This window comes from Solanum dulcamara, chromosome 4, assembly GCF_947179165.1.
Source record: "Solanum dulcamara chromosome 4, daSolDulc1.2, whole genome shotgun sequence".
NCBI classification, from domain to species: domain Eukaryota; kingdom Viridiplantae; phylum Streptophyta; class Magnoliopsida; order Solanales; family Solanaceae; genus Solanum; species Solanum dulcamara.
Window position 1 is genome coordinate 8364740 of NC_077240.1, and position 23237 is coordinate 8387976.

The following is a 23237-nucleotide window of genomic DNA, read 5'->3' on the forward strand; positions in this document are numbered from 1 at the left end:
ATAAATATATTATCCATGAATAAAACTTATATTATATGAGTTTTATAAATTATTATCGCTAATATGTATTAAAATTGTATTATAATTGTATTATAAGTGTTCAGTAAAAAAAATATTATTGCTATAAATGATAAATATTTTCTTAATGTAGTATGTTTATGTAAATTTCCCATATGTTATTGTAGTTGTTATGACTAATGGGCCAGCCCAAGTGCAGACCCGAAGGAAACGACCAATTGAATTTTGTAGCCCTCTTGGATCTCTTCTTCCAGTTTCAACCGATTGTTAGTCTTAAAATGATTTCAATATTGTATCTCATCTATGATTAAAGGTGTTAAATAAGTTAATTGAATTGAATTTTAGCAGTTCAATATATTGAATTAATAAATGAGTGAATTATTGATTAGTTCAAATTTTTTGGGTTGAAATAAGCTAAAATATGCATCTAAACTCAATCAACACAATTATTATTAAGTTTTAATTATTTTATTTGTTCTTTATAAAAATTTTGTACCTAATAAAATATTTTTTTTTTATTATAGTATATAAAACAAATCAAATAAAAAAAAGTCATTATAAAAATAGTTTAACAAGATTTCTCATGAGTCAATTTGAGCTACATATCAACCTCAATTTTTAATGAGTTGAAATGAGTTAGGCTAGCAAACGAGTGCGCCAATAACCCACCCAACTTGAATGGATTTGACTTGATTTTGCCACCCCTAGACTATGATTCTTTGTCATAGTTGTCAAATGTAAATCATACTAGGTATTTACACCATAGGTATTTGCTATTGTGAAAATGATCCTAGCCTTGAAAACTTACATCGTTTGAGCTAAAGAGTGAGTAGGACACAATTTATATGAAATATCATTTGTGAAACTTGTTTTCTTTACTTTTATTAGAAAAAAAAATACTTTTTCTCATTTTTAAAAAAATGATTTTTTCAAAAATAAAATAAAATATTTTCTGCCATATCGAACCAGCCTAAATATAAGCCAATTATGATGTTGCTATCCAAAGATAATAAAGAGTATAGATATTGTTGTTTATCTAAAAGCATATAGTCCTTTCATTCTTGATATAGAAACGATAATTATAATATCGAACCAACGTGTAATGAAAAATCATGACTCTAATGGATTAAATCAAAGTGGGATTAGAAGGATAAAAGTTTGTTATCTTAACTCTTAACACAAACCCAATTCGTATTTAAATTAATTATTCACTAACTAATTTTTATTTCATTTTACTAAGGACATCGCCATCATTATCTTTTTTTTTTTTGGCCTACTGAACAGTTCAACAATTAATTGATTTGTTACGCAATTCCAGCAATGTCTAACGAAAAACCACCGGTTTGCGTCACCGGAGCCAACGGATTCATCGGTTCATGGGTGGTTCAGACGCTCCTCAATCGTGGCTACACCACCATCCACGTCGCTATCTTCCCCGGTTCCGATCCTTCTCACCTCTACTCTCTCGACGGCGCGTCTAACCCTGGCGTGAGAATTTTGGTGCACGAAGTCAACATCCTTGACGCCGATGCGGTCTCCAGAGCAATTGAAGGATGCGGCGGTGGGGGAGTTTTCCACGTGGCGTCTCCGTGTACGCTGGAGGACCCTGTGGACCCGCAGAAGGAGCTGGTGGAGCCGGCCGTACAGGGTACGATCAATGTGCTCACAGCAGCGAAGAAGTTTAATGTTCGGCGCGTGGTGCTCACTTCCTCCATTTCCGCCATGGTTCCTAATCCTGGTTGGCCCAAAAATAAGGTCTTCGATGAGTCGTCGTGGACTGATGTTGACTACTGCAAGTCTCGACAGGTGTCATTCTCTCACCTATACACGTGCACGTCACGTGATATCTAAATTTATTTATTTTTCTAATTTTCTTAAGCCCACTTAAATGAAATGATCTCCCTAACGAACATCTTATGATCACTTAGAAATCAAATAGAATAAAATGATATTTTTAAAATTTGTTAGGTGTAAAAATGAAATTATTATAGATAAGTTGGTATTGTAAATTGTAATTAGTTCTATTAATAACAAATAACACGTTGATGTTGAAGAATCAGCGGATGAGTTGTGGTTAGGGGTGAAATGCCACTCGAATCCAGAGCTAGCTGGTTCTCCCCGAAATGCGTTGAGGCGTGCTTTGGAAGAAGCGATCTGTTACCGAGTCGTCTTATTGGGAATAACAAGAGCATCTCTCAATACTCAAAGTTAGCTTACCCAATGATGTTGATGGGTTAAGTGAAGAGAAAAAATTCCGCATATTTTGACCAATTCAAGGTGAAAAATGGGGTTGCTCCCTCGGTGGGATAAAGTTCCGAAATCCTGGAGATCCAATTTCATCTTGGGTTGACGTATAGTGCGACTTGTCAGATATATTGGGTCATATGGTATTTCCCCGTTCTCTCCCCCGATCGAGATATCCCCCGTTTCGCCCAAGAAAGCCACTGCACTAGATGGGCATGTAGTCGTAGTAGTCGGCCCAGAATGCCTCTCTTCTTTACTAAAATACTATTTCGGATGAATGGGGAATTACGTCGCTCTTTGATCTGCAGAATAAGGGCTGGAAGCTAAGCAAAGTCACGAAGCTGGCTGACTACGCTCGAGCAGAGCCCAGACCCGGAGGTGATGACTTAGTTGGTTTGGATAGAAATTGGTTCCTCTTAAAGCCTTCTGAGTCGAATTTGTGGCATAGGACTTGCCTAGTACGATTTATATTTCTGTGTGGTTTGATTGCTATTATACAGCGGGGTGTGCACAAACTGATCGGCCGCATATTATCCGGTTTTCCTAAAAAAAAACAAAACACAAATAACATCTTTGACTTTAAATTAAGTTGATGTTTTGTTAAACAAACATCAAGAGGAGATTGGGCAAAAGTAATTGACATTTCAATAGAGGACCATCCTTCGGTTTAGGGGGTCAGTACTCCTTTGATTCGTAGAAATGAGAATTTGACTCCACGAGATATTGAACAAAAGACTGTTGAATAAGCCTATTTCTTGCATATACCAATTGAAGCATTTTGGGTAATTGAGAATCAAAACGTTAAAACTTCTTATTGCAGAGCTTTTGGCGTATATATCGATTACTGCTCGCATAAACCACTGCTCTAATAATTTAGTATACTCCAATATTGTTGAGGGTGATCTACTCAATTATTTGCCATGTCCTAATATATGGACGCTTTCTATTTGATTTCCTTAAACTTCTAAGTTTATTTTTATTTTAAACTAAGTTGTAAAGATTCAAAACTTACAGTTCTTGATTCCCCCATTAACATATAGTATGATGTAATTACCTCTCATGCATGCCACTTCAATTTTGTCATCACATGATGAAGAGTTCTTAAACACTATAAATCATAATCGAGTTCAATGACAGAAATGGTACCCAGTCTCAAAGACACTTGCTGAGAAGGCTGCATGGGAATTTGCTGAGAAGAATGGAGTGGATGTGGTAGCAATTAATCCAGCTACATGTCTTGGACAACTTCTCCAACCTGGTCTGAATGCAAGCTGCGCTGTTTTGCAACAACTGCTTCAGGGATATACAGATACCCAAGAGCATCATTGGTTAGGGGCTGTGCACGTCAAAGATGTGGCAGCGGCACAGATTTTGTTATTTGAGAGCCCTCATGCTTCTGGGAGATACCTATGTACCAATGGCATTTACCAGTTTGGTGATTTCGCTGACAGAGTCTCAAAACTTTCCCCTGAATTCCCTGTCCACAGGTTTGCCTCTCTCTCTCTCTCTGTCGTAACTATTTTCCTTTAAGTTCTCTCTATGGTAACTATCCTCAAGTTTAATCTTCTGTTATTGGCAAAACTAGCACATATATCGATTCTGTTTCAGTCCTTTGAAAAGATTCGAGTTAATCAGATGGAAAGGGATGTATTCACATCTGTTAATCCCGTCTTGTCTTCTTCTCAATTAATAACATTTTAAGCTTTATCAACACTGGATTTGACATAGCCAACTAGTTATTTATTCACCACTGTTGCTCAAAAGTGTAGAATTCAACTATGCTTTCTTTAACTGGATGATGATAAACTTAAATTTTGATGTTGTTTTACAATTCAACAGTATGAAATGAGCAGGTTGAGTCGGTGAGACCTGATCTCCACCTGGAGAATCTTCAGGCATAACACATAGGCAATCACTTTTATCACTACCTTAATAGTTTAATACACCCCAATCCCTCATTGGAAAACTCTTACTTTTGTTTTGGTCTTTACCTAGTAAATGTTGACCTTTTCCTTTAAATTGTTAACTTTTTCCGCTCACCAACTCCTCAACTGAAAAATTAATAGTTTTATGTTATTTCAAAAAATGAAACAGCATTTCAACTAATTACTCCTTTATTTTTTAAACATTTAAAGCTAATTCCTCTACATCCCCTCAAACAACCACTTTGGACTCTCCAAATATTAGTAAACTGTTTGAATGGGATTTTATACTGCATATGGTAAAAAAATGTTTACAACATTAAGTTTAATTGTGAACAGATGACGTTTAGGAGGGAGATTAATATTCTATACTCAATAGAAAAATCTAGTGCAAAGTAAGTGATATTATGAAGTGATTGCTATGAATGATGTATGGTTTATAGTAGTGGGGTGGCGGGAGCTGCCATTCTACACTTAGATATGTAGGGTAGCTTAGTGCACAAAGCATCTCGTGTTAGAAGGGTCCAGGGAAGGGCTGCACCCCAAGGGGTGTGATGTAGATAGCCTTCCACTTCTTCGGTATGAAAACTAACATGTGCAGTAGATACCTAACTTGTAGGAGTATAGATACAAATTGCTCTCACCTGACCCCACCTCAAGTATTAGCTTCAAAGGAATTTTAATTGCACAACACACATTCAGAAGTCACAACTGTCAAGAATCAAGACCACCTTTATGTTATCCTGGCCTTTAACAACCCCACTCTAAAACTGTTAGGCTACCCAAAGAAACCCCACTATGAAGTGCTAGCTACATCTATAGCATTCCAAGTCCCACTGATCTCCTTCCATGTTACCCACTCAGCTTATCCTTCCTTTTAGAGATTCTATTCTTGTTATCCTGAATAGTTTTACGACTGAGACATATTGCTGAAGTTCCGACTCATCATCTTTTAGTAATGTAAATCTAGTTAACATGTTGTTTTAAGTAATTTGTAATTCAAGTTCGACGTTTCATAATTTGTATCAGGGTCTCTGCATAATCAGCTTAACTTTATTTGATAACTTCAAATGTATACTGAGGTTGGTACTGTACGAATTTTATTTCAGTACAATCCACTTTGTCTGGTTGTGCTGGAGTTATCAACCATCCGTTTGCTCCTAACTACCATGTGCCTCTATTGAAATGTTTCCTCAGTGCATTTATTTAGCCACGATTATAACCAGGTTGACTCTAGACTTCATTTTTATGAGCATTCAATGTGCTTTTCTACAAGTTCATGTGCAAAATCCGTGTCCTTTTTACTAACAAGTTTCCTATATTCTACTTTTAATCAAATTGGAAGTTCCTCACTTCTGTTATTTCTTTTCGCGAACTGCTTTGATAAATTTGTTTTTGAGCTGGCAATTTGTCAGAAACAACCTCTCTACCTTCCAAAATAGGAAAGTCTGTGTACACACTACCTATCTCCCCAGACTCCACATGTGGGATTACACTGGATATGTTGCATCAGAAAATAATTTTTTTTATTGCCCCTTTGAGAATTTCTCTCATGTCTTAGTTTCAATTGCATAATTTACCATTTTTTTTAATAAGATAAAAGGAGTCTTTTTTGTATGATTGGTCTGGTCTTGTCTCAAATAATAGTGGATAATTTTGAATACAGGTTCACAGGGGAGACCCAGCCAGGCTTGGTGGCTTGCAAAGATGCTGCAAAAAAATTGATTGATTTGGGACTAATTCTCACACCAGTTGAAGATGCTATTAAGGATACAGTGGATAGCCTTGAAGCCAAAGGCTTCCTCAATTAATTATCTTGATCCCACTTGCTTTTGGAAATTCACATGATCCTCTTTTTGCTTACATGGATTCATAATAAACCATTAAATGAATAATTTATTAGTATCTGTCTTTTTGGGTAATTTAATTCATTTATTAGAAACCCTGTGGAGATAATTATTATACCTGCTATCGTGTTACTTTAGATTTCCAATGAGATTAAATGGATCATGACCCTTTTTTGTTTTTAATTCACAATGATGATTAAAACCATAGATTACCCTTGATAACGGACACTTATTTAAAAATTTATGATTTTTTAAAATTTATCTATCTATTAGGGATCCTGAGCTGATTATTATCTATCTCTTTTCCGTTTTACATAGAACAAAAGAAATCATTGTTAATTTTGTTTTTTCATCGATCGGTCAATATTGTTATAATTCTTCAACTTTTTTATTTTATGCTGTTTCTTTTGCTTCAATTATCGTATTATTTATGGTTGTTACTGTTTTTCATTACTGTATTTTTTTTGATACTTGATTTGATATGTTTTACTTAGGTCGAGGATTCATCGAAAACAACCTCTCTATCTTCACAAGTAGACATAAGGCTGTGTACACGCTATCTTCTTCCTAATTAATTTGTTGGATTAGAGCGAGCATGTTTGTTGATGAAATCCAAAATGGTGCATAGTGTTTGCTTTTTCTTTTGAAAAGATTGATTTTTGATGCTTTCTTGAATTCCTTACCACTCCATGCTCTGTCAATGTGTGAGAATCAGAATTCAGAAGAATAGCTCCAAAACTTATTATTTTTTTTCCGATCACCGAAAGATAAGTTATAAAATAACATCAAAGTAATAAGTGAAATTGTCTTACTTAATAAGTACAAAGAACTGATTTGGCTGGTTTTAGCAGGTACTACATGATACTGCAGAATTATTCTACTACTTTGAATGGATTCAGATTTATTACTGTTTTTAAAAGGAGAGGAAAAAAATTGAATAACAAATTCCTACACTAGTAGAAAAAAAGTAATTTAAGTTTTGTCTATTAGGGTATTTTGTTTGTGTTACATTTTTTGTGAGTTAGCTAAGTGGCACGTGATTGAGGGGACCAAAGTTAAAAGATGGAACCTTTGGGGTATGTTGTTGTCACCCATAGCCAAAGCAAGTTTAGGTAGAAAAATAAATGAATTGTGAACAATATTAGTCTGGCTTTAGTTGTTAGTCCTTTTCTTCATCTCTATTCTTTTCTAGACTTTTAACAAACAAAAAAATGATTCTTTAATTTTATTCGAAAAAAGAGGTACAAAGGGCTAAGGGAGTGGGGAAGACGATGCACATGGTATGTTTGGTAGCCTCTTTTATATTAGAACATCAACAACAACATAACAACATAGCTAGAGCACCACGAATTGGTTCCGGTGAGGATAGAAGGTACGCAGATTTTATCATTATCTTGTAAAAGTAGAAAGACTATTTTCAAAAGACTATTGGCTCAAGTGCGATAACTTATGTATAAAGAAGAAGAAAACAATGATGAAAACTAATAAGAGAAGTAGTGTACAACTTAAAAGAAAGAATACAAACAACAACAAAATAGTGTAGTAACCGAAATCGAGTAATTTTTTTTTTAAAAAATATTAGAAGAGAACAAAAAATAGGAGAGAAAAATTGAAAGAAGAGTGGAGATAATGACTAGCAATTTTAATCATGGAGTTTTCTCTGGCATTCCATGTGCAACAATCACCTCTTCCCACTTATTATTTAACATTACACATATATATTATATAACCAATTCCCCTTCTTTTCTTTCAAAACAATCTAACATTGTACTTTGATTTAACAACCCCCCACCCCCTCTCAACCATATATATCCTTAAATTCATCTATCTTTTCCCTGAATTTGAGGAACAAAACTGAAAAACTCCCTTCTAAAACTTTCTCATATATCCTTTTAGTATTCAAGATGAGTAATCTTACTTCTAGTCCTGCACCTTGTAGTAGATCATGGTAAGTTATACTGCTACCTTTTTTGTTTATGTCACGCGTACGTCTATATGTTCAATTAAGTTTTATATATATATATATATATATAGTATAAATTGTCGTTCTATTTTTTAGATTATCATATCAGACTTGCTATAAAAAATTATATGTTTGGAATACTTGTATAGGTCAATTAGTGAGGATTCATTGAGAAGATATGTGTTCTATGCAAGTGAAAATTGCATCCAAGAATTGTTATCAGCTTCAGATTCAAAAAGTTATAACGATGGCTGGAAAATACTAGGCGTAGATAACGGCGTCGAGATATCTAAACGCCGTTCAGGTTCACTTCACACTTTTCGTAGCCGTTGGTTGCTTAAATCTGTCTCTCCTCAACAATTCATCACTGTAGCTAACGCCATCGATGCTGCACGGGTGAGTTTAAAAAAGAAGAAGTAAATTATCGCTTTATTTTCTAAAATGACAAGTATTATAGATGAAATTTTTTGGATCGAAACGAGTTTAATTTTATCTTCTTTTTTTTTTTGATTAATGGACGAAATTAAAATGACAGCAATGGGATGGGGACCTAGTAGAAGCAAGATATATAAAGGATTTGGAAGATAATTTGAGTATTATACGCCTTAGATTTGGGGAAAACTCAAAGCCACTCTTCAGAAACAGAGAATTTATTGTCTATGAACGTCGTGAAACTATGGATGATGGTACCCTGGTACGTATAATTAAATTGCAAGTTGATACCAAATGCACGTATGATTGTATATAATTATTTTTATTTTTAAAATATTGATTATTAATGGTGTAGGTAGTAGCAGTAGCTTCTCTTCCAAAAGAGATAGCAGCAGGTTTGCACCCAAAGCAAAACAATGCAATACGAGGTCTACTGTTGCAATCTGGATGGGTTGTTGAGAAAATTGACCATGATTCTTGCATGGTCACTTACGTTGTTCAGGTAATATTCAAGGTCAACTTACGCATATCTTCTTGACTACTTCAATTTTTGAATATCATGACTTCTCAAAAGCATAAGTATACACCGTGTGATTCTGTTCACCGATATTTGGACAGATAAGGGAAATTATATAATGGAGTATTTTTTTTTGTCCGATGAAATGTCAATTATAGTTTTCAGTGACCGGTAGTGTATGTAAATATATTTTATAATTTCATACACAAATTGAAACTAATTCTTTTTTTTTTTTGGATGAAAATTTTTGCAGTTGGATCCAGCAGGATGGTTACCAAAATGCTTCGTGAATCGTTTGAACACAAAGTTGGTCATGATCATTGACAACCTTAAAAAGCAAGTGCTCTCTAGCCCTACCAATAGTGATGATAGTACTTGATTAATTACTACTTTGTACAAAAACCCCTCCCCCCTCCCCCCCCAAAAAAAAAGAGAAGCATAAAGATGAGAAGAGAAGTGAGTAATTTTTTTATTATATAGTTTTGAATATATAAATATTAACTTCTTTGATCATAAGTAAAAGCCACTACCAAAATATTATTATTTTTGCATTGAAATTTCCCATTGAAAAATATTATGTGGCTATTTTCATAAAGATTTTAATTGTATTAGTGAGGAAAAAAATATTTAGTGACTATTTAGAGTATTTCAATGGAACCTGATTTTCACCATGCGCTTTTTCATTGAGTTAGTTTTAGAAAATTTTGTTTTATATCATAAATTTTCATTAATTTGCAATGAAAAAAAACTTGTGTTTCTAATAGTGATCCCTCGTAATCCCTACCCCATCCTTCAGTACCAAATGATGAAAAGGAAAAGGAAAAGGAAATTATTAACCTTTTGTACCTTTAATTAAATGGGAGGGGAGGACCATGGCATATTCGTTTAGCAATAGGAGATGTTTTGAATTTTGAATCATTACCTTAGTAAATAACCATTGATAGCTATAAAGCAGGAATTAGAGTTTCCAATGTCATAATGAGGATATTGTTAAAAGTTGAAGAGACAATATGATAACAGGAGCATCTTTATAATAGTATGGATCCACTTATTAATTAATTTCGTAAGTGGTTGCTATGATTATAAAGTTCTAGTTTCCAACTAGCATGATTAATTGGGCATTGACATTTTGGTTCAATCAGATTCTTCAAATTTTGATAATTATAGATAATTGTCCATAATTTATGATCAGTAAATTAAAAAATAAATAGATAACCTGTTAAATTGTATTAATAATTTTGTAATTTCATTAACAACTTCAAACATAGATTTAAACTTTATCATTATATACAAGTTAAATTCTTTTTATCATATTTGAAACTGTTAGTGACAAGTGCACCATTCAATTAACCTTTTTTTTAGTTAATTGGTAATATAACTTGGATAACTCAGGTGCACCATTCAATATTTTTAGAGCATACGCAAAAAGACCATAAATTCCCGTGTATTATACTTTGCATAGTAAATATACCCCTGCCTCTGTCCAAATTAATTATCATATTTTGCTTTTCAAGAGTTAAATTGTGCCCACTTTGATCAACATTTGAAAAGTTATACTCCCTCTATTCCAAAATAATTGAATTGTTAAAGTATTTTTTAGTGTTCAAAATAATTGAATTGTTCATTGTTCAAGATATATGTTGAAATTTTTCCCAATTTTACCCTTCATTAATTAAATTTCAAGGTTAAGTTCCAAGAATGAATTAAATGAGTATTGAGAGTTAACATGTAGTTTGAAAATGGCAAAAATGAGAAAACATGACTAATTTATGTCTTTATTTTTTTTCTCTTAAAATGTGTGCATATTTCAATAATTCAATTATTTTGAAATGGAGAGAGTAAGTTTTTCATCAAATTGAACTAAAAAAAAGTTATAACTTGTTGCATAAATTTTAATTATATTGTAAAATATATGGGAACTTTAAAAATTGATCGAATTGACTTAAAGAAGATAGTAGTACGTTTTAGAAAAATATATGTCCCGTCATAATTAAGGTTTTTATGAGATGGGGTCAGTCATTTACCTGTATTCTCTTTAGCAAGTCTAGTGATTAATTAAATTGGTATGACCTATTCTAATTAGACTTTTCAAATGAAAATCAATGAAAAAGATGCCACAATTCTAATTGAAGTGACACGAATTACAATTCTACGCACTTCTCTTTTGCTTTACCAATACATGAAATAAGAGATTTTATCATTTTGATGATAAAAAATAAAATAAAATAAAAATAGAGAGAGAGATCAATACGTATACTCTTGACCTCGTATAAATTTAACTGTATCGTTTTTTGGGTAAACAGATTGGTTAAAGTCGTACAGATTTATATGTTGCACCTTACCTAATTGGAGCAAATCGACTGGCTGTGATCAACACATGGTGACATAAGGGCCTTGCCAGTTGCCAAATTCATCTAAAATTCAAATTTCTCTACGAATTTGAAGGTAGCAGCAAAATTTTAAAGATTAGACAAGTTTCAACAAAACCTACTAACATTTTTCCTGATATGGGGTGTGGTTCTGTGTAGGTTCAATTGAAGCATTACTTTTTGGTTCGTATGCAATGTACGTAGGTAAAAAAAAGATCAAATAAAAATGTATACATACAATAAAATCATTCATTTTGAACCCACCCACTCTAGCTCAGGATTATCATAAGCAAACAGTTGAAACATATAAGGCTATTTATAAACATCCTTAGATGGACTTTTGAATCATTTCTAGTATAAGGCTATTTACGCTGCACACAGAATGTACACAACTAACACAAGGACAACAGTTGTTTGAATCACTTTCCAATTCTGTAACATGTACCTGGCTCCAGTAGAAGAGTTGGTATGTTTAGCGCGAATTGGTGCCCCCAGTGTAATGAATTAGGCTTTCATCACTGTAAGGATGGTCAAAGGTTGCGCTGGTTCCTTCGTGGCTCGCAGAAGTTGATCTTGATTCAGCACAAGTGTTCATTCCATCTATTTCCATGATATTCTCAATCTCTTTCACTACCTCACCCATTGTTGGCCTATTAGCTCCTGCTTCTTCGAGGCACGTGAAAGCTAGATCCACAAACTTCCTGAAGCTTATAGGTGTCATGTTTGAGTGGATAGCGGGATCAACAAACTCATCAATGTTGTACATGTCTTTAGACTTGTCTATCGCTTGCTTCAATTCCTTCACAATGTATTTTCCTCTCACAATAGGACTCCTTGCTGTTATAAGCTCCAGTAGCAGAACTCCGAAGCTATAGACATCACTTTTCTCAGTCAACTGTTGTGTTGTGTAGTATTCTGGATCCATGTAGCCCTAAGCCAATAAATGTACAAAGAAGCTTGTATTAATTAAATGTTCAGTTACTCAACAATGTCGAGATCAAGTGTTCAGGTTTCAAGCTTCCTAAGTTCTCTACCTATGCGAAAGTCACAAATCAACTGTTGTTTGTCTTTTTAAGCAGTTTAACCAATGCACTCCTTTCATTGTATATAAACTTACTTACATAAGTTCAGCACAATGTATAATTGATCAGGACACGACTCCAGTGTTAACTTTTAGGAATTGAACCAAGACAATCACCAGTCTATAACTATTAAAGGACAAGATTTTCCAGTGACTTGAGAAATATAGAAACTGAGAAATGCTACCATATGATAACATTTATAAAGTCTGGACTTACCATTGTTCCTTTAACCTGAGTGCTGACATAACCCTTTTCGGGCTCACACATCGTCTTGGAGAGACCAAAATCAGCAACTTTGGCATTCAAGCGCTCATCCAGTAAGATGTTATTTGATTTGATATCTCTGTGGATGATAGGAGGGTCAACATGATCATGAAGATATTGCAAACCTCTGGCTGCTCCAAGGGCTATCTGAAGTCTCCTCTTCCAATGTAACTTAATCCCGGACTTTCCTGCAGAAGTTGACACAACTTATTAATGCCAAACATTCCAAACTACAGCTGATTTTCAAAAAACAACCATCAATGAGAGTTCAAATACCTGAAAGACTCTCTTTCAAGGATCTATTTGGTATATATTCATAGACCAGCATCTGTTCACCTTGCCTGAAACAAAAGCCTACAAGGCTGACAACATTTTTGTGATGAAACCTAGAAAGAATCTCAATCTCAGTTTTAAACTCGAGGGCGCCCTGCTTAGATGCTTGCTCTGCTCTTTTAATTGCAACAAGTTTTCCATCTGGAAGTGTGCCTTTGTATACCTGTAATTTTGCGAGAAGTTCTAAGTGATCAACTAACTTTAGTTTGCCAAAAGATTGTGCAGATAGTATGGATAGAATATGTTCAAGCTAGTATTCACAATGCTTCTTGCTCTCTACATTAATTCCTCTAACTAATTCAAGTGTCAGGTGGTTATGTTACACATAAAATTGAACTCATCATCGGTGGAAATACTACAGTTCTCAATCTTCAACATTCAACATTAGATTTACTATACAGCGCCAATCCTCAACATAAAAAGCAAAAGGTTTAAGACCTGTTTTATGACAGACCCGGAATGTAGATGCAAGCAGTGATAATTCTATTGGTCCCTAACTCTATTCCCGCTCTCAGTCTAAAAGTAGGCAATACTGAGAGAAAGAGGCAAGATGCTGTTTTAAACCTGGCAACAAACCTATGCCAATATACTACAGAGGTATTAGTCTACGCGTGTCTTATGAATTGAATATTATTGCGCAAAATGGTTATTACTCCCAAGCAAGGAGCAATTATGTGAGTGTTGGCAAGTAGTCTTCACAACTAAACTATAACAATAGATTTTTAATCAGTCATCATGATATAACATAGTATTATCAAAAGTCAATAGAAACCAACCTTCCCATAACCACCAGATCCGATGTAATTGCTTTCTGAAAAATTATTGGTGTATTTTTTCAGCTCTTCAAATGTGTAACATTGTACACCTTTTAACTGTGGAACACCACCGCTATCTTTCATAGATTCCCATGTAGCTGGATAGATAAAAAAGATGGTAACCATCAGCAAAATAAAAAGTTAGAAGCAACAGTAAAGAACAGTAACAGAACTCACCAAAAGGGTCACTCTTTCTAACAGCTTCTTGAGCTCTTTTCTTTTGGCAAACTAAAACTCCTATTATTATTGATAAAATTAGAAGGATAGCACCAGCAGCAGCTGCTCCAATTATAATTTCTTTAGTGATTGACTTGTCAGATGCTCCTGATCCAACTGTAAAGCACAATACCTGTACAGTCAGATCTCTAGTAACAGGTATAAAATAAATTTACTTATCACCCATTAACTGCATTCAGCACCCAAGCATGATCCTCAACAAGCTAATAATAACCAAACTCAAAGGAAAAGAAGCTACAAAAGTAATACCACGACAAATAGTACGGCTAATAGATGAAACTTGTTCATAAGAAATATATTTACATATCAATGAAATGATCTATCACCTTCGAAGTGTTTGTAGCTTTCACCATTGAAAAAGAATGTTCCGAAACTTGGTGGGGGTTTGAAAGTCTGGTTGCTAAGTGCAAAGCCAATTGTGGCAATCCCTGTACGGTTGAAATGATCTTGGCCAAATGGAAAAACTTGCAGGTGTATCACAACGTACGACTCTGAATTCTTTTCCGGATTACTCAAGGAAACAGAATCTACTAGCACCTGATATTGGCTAAAAGAAGATATCATAGACTTTCGAAGTGACTCATAAATGCTTATGTTTGTCAAGTCAGAAAAGGAAGGAGCTCTGAAAAATAGGTCGCCTGTGTACGGATAAGCACATTTGCAGGTAGGGCTAAGAATTTGATCAGAACTGCATTGAGTTTTAAGGCAATTATCTTGTGGAGTTGAATATCCAACGTTCGTTGGGGTAATGCCACAATAGTCTTCTGATCCTTCTTCATAACAAACTGGATTAAGCATAAGCCTGCCAAGTGAACAAGTAGAAAACTGAAATTGTTAAACGATTAAATAGTATTCAGAAGAATCAAATGTCCTAACAGGAATGATCCTATCTCTTTTCTCATTGCTAAAGTGGAGAAAAAGTGTCTCGAGGACTTACATTATTTGAAAAGGATATCTAAGTACTGGATGTGATTCAATGGAATTGTTCTGCAAATCAATCAGTTTTAATTGACTGCTATAGTTGGATGCAATATTCAGGGTTCCATTGATCTTGTTTCCCCTCAACTGGCTGCCATAAATAACCACCTTATTGTCATAAAATTGAAATGCAAAACATAGAATCATATACTAGGTCACTTTGTACTACCTTTCAAACTTTGTTACAAGACTAGCACATAGAGAAAAAAGGAGAATAGTTGCATGACATGCACCGTGACCTAAAAGTAAGAGAATACTCACACAGTCTGCAACTGAAAAAGACTGAAGAGGGTTGGCGGAATTTCACCTTGAAGTTGAGTGTTCTCCATTACCCTGTGAGCAGAATAATTGATGAGGTGCATACCAAATTTTATGAACCACTTCATTAGGATAACATATTCTCTCAGATGCATGTGAGTTCTGCTGAGGCGCGTTAACTCAGAGACACATACAGATATGCATGCTTAAGAGAGAAAGAGAAAGAGTGTTAGAATGTACGCTTCCACAAACCTTATGGGACCAGGTCCCTTATCAAAAATCAGTGCAGAAAACTAAAGAACAGAAATGTACAATCAGACACAAGATTTTACGTGCAAACTCCTTGCTCAAGGGAGAAAAACCACGCCTGTCCCACAGGATTTCAGCTCAAAACTTCACCAAACAACTAAGCCAAGATTTAAATTACAAGCTCTTGCAATCTAGGAATTGCACTCACAATCCCTTCCCTCTCCTTGTAACAACTCTGTTACACGCAGATCTGAAGCAATAACTCTACTGCTTCCTAAATCACTAGACTCCTAGCTGACTTAGACTTCAAGTAGTCTCCATAACTAACTCTGAACAAAAACGAAACAATGAACAAATCTAATTTCCTTTATAGATTAGGAATAGACCTTACAAGATTAAGACCGAGAAATTACAACTCTAAAACAAGAACAACGTGATCTTAAGAGAGAAAAAGACAGATACAGATATGCATGCTTAAGAGAGAAAGAGAGAGAGAGAGAGATGAGTACAGAGTTGTCAATGACTGCAAAGTTGAAAACCACTGCGGAAAATCAGCTGAGCTGAATGTATTATTGCTCATATCTCTGCAAAACATGACCATAGGACACAAAAGCAAATTAAAGTAATCTAAAGACATAGTCTGTAATATCACAACATCAAGATTGTTGCATTTTCTTAGCAGAATAGAGTTCCAATCAGAAAATCAGTATCCCAAAGGCATTGTATGTCAAGGAACTTACAAGTAGTTGAGGGCATTCATGCCAGCGAGATTGGGAAACGGGCCAGTGAATTTATTGTTTGATAAGAAGCTGCAAGTGATATGGAAAATTTATAGATGGTCTGATACACTCGTATAAAAAAGAGATCATACCAAGGTTATATTAACATTATGCTTGTCTACTCACAGTTCACTCATACGTGTGAGATTTTTGAGGGTTGATGGAATCGATCCATCTAATGAATTCCTGTCAAGACGACTACAGTATACATGGGTATCTAGTTAATAAAATTTCAGAGGTAATCAAAGCAAGAAAGATGGAACATTTATTACAATTCTTTAACATGATGGATTTTGGAAATACTTACACCACCTCCAGAGTCTGCACAAGTCCTAATGAAGGGGGTATTTTTCCAGTAAGCTGGTTTTTCTCAAGCAGCCTGTGCAATTACAAGACCCAAACAGAAGAAACCATTAGCCAACTGGAGTAGTTAGAGAAACACTAAGAGGGGAATGAAAAATGAAAATATTTAGAATAAAATGATAAAGTGTGTTCAATAGAGAGGAATGAAAAACAAAACAGAGAAAAATCAATGTCCACAAAAATACACGAAATCAATATGAAAAGACAGATGAGGAGATCAAAGAAAGTACATCTTACAGGCTTGATTGGTGCAAGAATTTCAAGACAAGAATATGTAAGTATTTAAACATTATCACACGTCAGAGCATGCGTGATAAGTTGTGTTTACATTACATTAAGGTTTTTATTGCCTTCAATAATGTTGGATAATAAGTTATTAGATCATACCTAATACTGAGACAGATTTCTACGCCATGAATTTAGAATTGATACAACATTTTCCATCACTAGAATCGACCAAACGATCTCCATCTACAGACCATGTGAAACTCTAACACCCCCTCACTCCAGTGTTTGGACAACTTGAGCATGGATAACATAATATAGGAGCCCAACATAAGGTTATGCAACAACAAAGATGAGTCCAGCTCTGAGACTATGAGAGGAAAATAGACATTGGGCCTAACTCAATTTCTAAGCTAGTTCGAGATATGAGAATTATCCAAGACCGTATAAGGCGACAACAGCACATACACTCGACCAATGTGTAACCTGAAATATATTTGTGTATCTTTACTAATTTCACTGCAGAGAAATCTGTCTCCAGCACCAGGACATATCTATGCTATCTCACCAGATAACCAAAGACATAAATGCATACTCTCTATCCACTTGCCTTCTTCTAAGAAGAAAGAAAATAGGTCAACGAGAAGGTTCAGACATTGTTTCATCAGTCAACACGTGTGTGGCTACACTATTGTTGATCCATCAAATAATTCTCATAATATATACACTTCCAGTTCAGTGGAACTTACAAATGTTTGAGAGTCATATTTGAGCTGAATAGCTGATCTGGAATCTCACCTGAGAACTGATTTCTCCCCAGGTGACTGCAAGGTAAGGGGTATATCAGATGAAAATGAGAGACGAAGATGTTACTCAAGGAACGGACAGTAATCAGTATTACTCACAAATGCTTTGTGTGAACAAGCATGTCTAGACCAGGTGTGCTTCCATGGGAGATTGGAAGGGGTCCACTGAGCATATTATCAGCTAAGTCCAGCCAATGTAGCTTTGATAAATTACCAATAGAAGCTGGTATCGGTCCGATAAAGTTGTTAAGATTCAAAGATCTGCATGATTCACATAGCGTTTCAGAAATGTAGCCCAGAAGAAGAAACAGGAAAAGATTTCAATCTAGTATAACATATCTAGAAGACCTGAAGCTCTAATAGTTCACAGTTTGACAATGCAAAGGGATACAAGAATTACTACAACAACAAAAAGAACTAAGCGTCAGTCCCAAACAAGTTGGGGTCATCTATATGAATCTTCACTGACCAAGTTACTCCATTCAACTCATCAATTTATTTCAAAATGTACAACCAGGGTAACAGAAATGTGGCAGTTCCCAAAAGTACAATGCTCGCTCTTAATACCATCAGAATTTGACCAGTAGAGGAGATAACTATTAAATTGTAAGAATCCAAAACTGCATTAGGTAGCTGATCTGAATCACAAATTGTCCCTTGTACTGAAATGTCGGCATATTCTAACTTTAACAACAAATACTGCTTATTCTCAACATCTTGAATTCACTAAGCATAGTGCTCATTGACCTATGTGATAAGCAAGTTTATGCCATGAAGATCACACAAATGACCAATTTGTGAGAATAAAACAATCCAAACCATGTAATCAACTCTGACATAGTTTTTGAATCCATCTTTATACCAGTAGGAACATGGATGTTAATACACCAGCATTATAATACATTTTTTTTCTCAATTCAAACAAGTCAAATAACCACGGAAATAAGACTTATACACACTGGTAACATGCCACATAGCAGGTAAAAAGTTTCAAATAGAAGAAATTGATATCCTTACAGAAATTCCAGCTGGCTAAGGGATCCGATTGTGTTTGGTATCAGTCCAGAAAACCCACAACCAACAAGGATCCTGCGAGGCAGCTCGGAGCAATGACTCTAAGGAAATCAGCAGGTGAATTAACAACATTTAAGCAATATCATAATTCACTTACAGAATCGATAAACTCTTCAAACTTCCAATTGATTGAGGGAGGGAACCTGTCAAGCCTTTGTTGTATGATAGATCCCTATTAAGGAAACAGATAATCAGAACAGAATTTTAAAACTTTCAACAGTGAAGAATATTTGTGCATGATCACAAGCAAAATGGTGCTTCAAGAACATGATTAATCTCACATATGGTCACTCAACTTTCATTTTATTGCGCCAAATTAAATCATTAACCTATTTCTTGTAATGGATCCTTCGGAAGACATTGCTTAGCACAAAAAAAAAATGTTCATATTAACCCGTGTTGGATTTTAGACTAGACGCAGCAAGTTCGATAGAACCCATTACGTCTGGCTAGAACACATATATGGAAGATTAGCTGAGAGTGAACTCATCGACTATAAATCTTAGAATTAACCATCAATAAGCAAGAGGTACAAAATAAATTGAGACAGAAAGAAGTAACATTTCAAATTTCTCTCATCAAATTACGTGCTTCATTGAAATAATGATAACCAAATAAATCTATTAAGTAAGATATTTAAAACTTAAATTAGTCGAATAAAATTCACATGTGAGAAGGGGGATTTCTTTTTAAATACAATAAAAATTTAAATTTAAATTAATTTTTGCACTCCCTTAGATGACGAAAAGGGTATATTTGAGCTATTTGTGTGACGAAAAGGTATATTTAGCTTATTTGTGTAATAATATAGGTATATGTGAACCATTTTTATAACGAGCGTACATCGGCTCTAAAGAACAAAGTTGACAGTATATCATGCCATTTTCCCTTGATTTAATATTACAAGATTTAAAAGTTTTATTTACTTTGTTAAAGTCTTAACCTTGTGTCAGGTAAAAATCAGACAAGCAAATTGAAATAGAGGGAGTATTAATTCATAGAAAGAAGAAATTGATTTTTACCTATTATCTCATTAATAGCAAGTAAACGTACTTATGATTCTTTTAGATTTTAACACTCTCAATTATAATGAGTAGAAGACATACAGTATCTGCAATTCAGACAAGCCTTCGATATCTCCAGATAGCTCCCCCTTCAGATTCATGCTTGATAATTTTCTGAAATTCACAATAAGCAATGGTATTTAATAAAATAAAGGGAAAACGGGTTCATATGCCCTCGACTTTGTCATTATTCAGAGGTATATAACCCGGTTATAAAAATGGTTCATATATATTTTCATTGTCCTTTTTCTTGGAAGTAAAAAAATTAATTTTAAATTAATTTTTTAAAGTTTTTTATTGAAAAAATAATCCATTTTGGGGTATATTTCATCTTTCTCACACATAATTTTTTTTATGACTTTTCAATTCAATGCCTAATTTAAATTTATTATTTTGATGGTCAAATTTATTTTTTTGCTACTTTTCTTGAAAAAATTATTATACATGCCCCAATTTTTTTTATAGATACAAAAACTAAATTACAATATAGTAACAAAAAATTAGTTTCAAATTATAATAAAGCCGCAAAAAAAAATAGTTTTAAACTTTTTTCTTTTTTTTTCTATTCACACTTCTTTCTTTTATTTCTCTTAATTTTACACCAAAAAATGAAAGAAAAAAGTGAAATAAGAATAAGAAACTAAAACAATGATAATCAAAGAAGTAAAAAAATAATTCATGTGTAAAAAAATTTTCTAAACTTTGCTAGAAAAAAAATCTATGTATGGATATATTTTATTTTATTACTCTCAAAAAAAAAAAAAAAACTCCTACATGAATATTTTTGTAAATCAAAAATCAAAAAAATTAATTTTTTCACTTTCTTAAGATGAAAAGGATATATGCGAGACATTTTTATAATGTTGGAATATATATGAGCGACTTTTGTTACTGTGGAGGTATATGAAACCTATTTATGCAATAATAAAGAAATATATAAGCCACTTTCATGATAAGAGGTATTTCAATTTTAAATGACAAATTTGAAGGGTTTATGAGGACCTTTAGTTTCATTAGATAATAAGCATTTATCTATTACACATGAACTGACCAAAATGGAAGAGCAAATAAAGTGACAGTTACATATTTTATGCTTTTCTTACGAAGTTAATTTTTTTTTTTTGTAAAAAATTATATATTTTGCTGATTTTTTTGGAAATAATTCTGTTATTTATTCTAGTGTAATAAAAAATTGAAGATTTTCTTTTTTATAAAAAATTATATTCGAAAGTTATTATTTAGCTGGCACAAATGAGGTGGGTGGACATTGAATTAAACATGTGACGTTGTCTAGCCAAGGAAAAATGGAATTCTTGACGAGTGCACTAATTTTCATTTCTTAATTTCAACATTTTATTCATAAATTTAGAATAATTTATTATATTGTTTTTATTTTTTATTTAAAAAACTCGATTAATATGATTCTTATTTTAACAATTTTCATTTAATCACAAAAAAAAAAAAAAACTTACATAGAAATAAGACGTGAATTTTTGCAGTCGATGCCTTCCCATGGATCAGTACAAGGATCAGAGCCACCCCAAGTTGGAGGTACGTTTTCCCACTCTTCCTTGAGTGACTCTAGAACAACATCTGCACCAATCATTTTTATACATACACAAGCATGAAACCTCTGTTTTGATTTCATAATTTACGTCATCTAAAAAATAATAATTATAAGTAACTATTTATTTGGAATAAAAGTGATCAATCAAAATATAGCTTACTTCGCGGTGTGTATATAAGTTAAATTCATGATTACAGAGTAGAAAAAACCAACTAAAGAGATGTATTAAGTAGGACTTACAGTCACCAGAATTTGTTGAAGCTTCCAGTTGCACCAAAATTTGCATAGAAATAATTAGCAGATAAAAGATGATCAGTTGGATTGTTCTTGTTTGGGCCATTGTTTAAATTCACCACCATGCAGCCTCAAGCTTCTTATTCCTTTCTAAAAGATCAATTTTTTCCTTTCTTTTAAAAGAAGAGGAAAAAGAGACTAATGGGAAGTTTGAGGACTAAACTCTCTTAAACAGCAAGAGGATAATATCTCTGTAGTCAAGTCTTCTCACACATACTCAAATCATTATAAATACTACTGTAGTAAGTACTGAACATTCCAAGTCCACAAAAACAGACACACCCTGCTAAGGGCTAGAAACACACACACTTCCCTTTATCTAACGTAATGTTTCAACTTATATAGGCGTGGTCAAAATTTTAACTTAATGGATTCTGAATTTTAGAAATATTATTGGATTCTCAATAAATTTGTTACATTACAACAACAACAACAACCCAGTGAAATCCCACAACGTGGGGTCTGAGGAGGGTAGAGTGTACGCAGACCTTACTCCTACCAAGGTAGGACGGCTGTTTCCGAGAGACCCTCGGCTCAAAAAAGGCATAAAAGGGGGTCAGATAAGGTTAAGAAATTCAAAGCGCTATAGAAAAATAAATAACGAAGGCATCACAGATAAAATTGAGTAATCAAAAGTACTGAAAGTAATAAATAGTAACAGAAATAGCAGAAATGAGAGCACAAGGAATTGTAATGTGCTAGTGCGCCTATGAATAGGAAAGAATAACGAGACTATGTACTAGCCTTCTTACATCAATGCTTGAACCCTATTTTTGAAGAATTCAAACAGCATAGGACAGGGCAAATTTAATATCTTAAGGGATATTATATTATGGTACCAAAACTAACTAGAAACTGTTTTAAGGCTTTTCACTCGACTCTAAACCAAATTAAAAACACTCGGCTATAGAATGACAATCCTTCACTCCGGAAGGGTAGGTTCCATACCGACAAGACCTCTTATCCTAGAATCCGTTCATGTGTTTTGATGTTTTATCATTTCAGTTTATCGAACTCAAGGACGACGGTGTGTACGTTGTATCATTTACCCACCTAAACAACCGCACATCAAAATAAGCATATATATATATGCTTATATTGTATATTAATGTATAATACACATTTTTGATGCAAAATACTTCCTCCGCCTACTTTTACTTGTCGATTATATATGTTCATTTTTACTTGTCTGATTTAAAAAATCAAAATAAATGGTACAGAATATATATATTTTTATATATCTGATTTGCGAATGTATTTTTTATTTTTTTTTGTCTGAGCAGCCAAATATGTAACTTGTCTATCATTTATTATGACTTAAATATTGGTTTTTTTATGATCATCCAAAACAAGGGCTGGGGTCCATTCTCTTGACTAACGCAGATTGAGGTGGCTTCACTCACTACTCATTATTGGTTGTCCAAGGAAAGGGCATTTGGCAAGTAGACTTATCTAAGACTAAGAGTATAAATTTTTAATTGATATTTTGAAAAGAAATTATTGAGAAAAAGACATCAACACATTTCTCTTCTTTTAT

The 23237-nt window shown here is 33.8% G+C and overlaps 3 protein-coding genes across 5 annotated transcripts; 2 read left to right on the top strand and 1 right to left on the bottom strand.

Annotated features, from left to right (window-relative positions):
* Window positions 1-1075: 1075 nt before the first annotated feature.
* LOC129885979 (cinnamoyl-CoA reductase 1) lies at window positions 1076-6126 on the top strand. 2 transcript variants are annotated; one of them, XM_055960478.1, is made up of 4 exons: window positions 1076-1174; window positions 1337-1824; window positions 3400-3749; window positions 5851-6126. In XM_055960478.1, exons 2-4 carry the CDS (start codon window positions 1339-1341, stop codon window positions 5993-5995), a joined length of 981 nt encoding a protein of 326 aa, XP_055816453.1. In that variant the 5' UTR covers window positions 1076-1174; window positions 1337-1338; the 3' UTR covers window positions 5996-6126. The 2 variants fall into 2 exon arrangements, with proteins under 2 accessions (XP_055816453.1, XP_055816454.1); XM_055960479.1 differs by lacking the exon at window positions 1076-1174 and having other exon boundaries at window positions 1243-1824.
* Window positions 6127-7214: 1088 nt separating this feature from the next.
* On the top strand, window positions 7215-9614 carry LOC129884620 (uncharacterized). Of its 2 annotated transcripts, none has more exons than XM_055958901.1 (5): window positions 7215-7403; window positions 8144-8390; window positions 8530-8688; window positions 8782-8928; window positions 9197-9614. In XM_055958901.1, the coding sequence occupies exons 1-5, from the start codon at window positions 7303-7305 to the stop codon at window positions 9320-9322; spliced, it is 780 nt and encodes a 259-aa protein (XP_055814876.1). In that variant the 5' UTR covers window positions 7215-7302; the 3' UTR covers window positions 9323-9614. The 2 variants fall into 2 exon arrangements, with proteins under 2 accessions (XP_055814876.1, XP_055814877.1); XM_055958902.1 differs by lacking the exon at window positions 7215-7403 and adding an exon at window positions 7619-7979.
* Window positions 9615-11528: 1914 nt separating this feature from the next.
* Window positions 11529-21910, bottom strand: LOC129885982 (leucine-rich repeat receptor protein kinase HPCA1-like). The gene is made up of 19 exons (XM_055960481.1): window positions 21647-21910; window positions 21312-21432; window positions 19882-19953; window positions 18873-18947; window positions 18719-18790; window positions 17801-17962; window positions 17645-17719; window positions 16615-16686; window positions 16434-16505; window positions 16269-16337; window positions 16038-16112; window positions 15283-15354; window positions 14981-15112; window positions 14370-14845; window positions 13984-14139; window positions 13768-13904; window positions 12935-13154; window positions 12611-12846; window positions 11529-12243 (listed from the first exon to the last, which is right to left on the bottom strand). The coding sequence occupies exons 1-19, from the start codon at window positions 21744-21746 to the stop codon at window positions 11785-11787; spliced, it is 2853 nt and encodes a 950-aa protein (XP_055816456.1). The 5' UTR covers window positions 21747-21910; the 3' UTR covers window positions 11529-11784.
* Between the last annotated feature and the right edge of the window lie 1327 nt (window positions 21911-23237).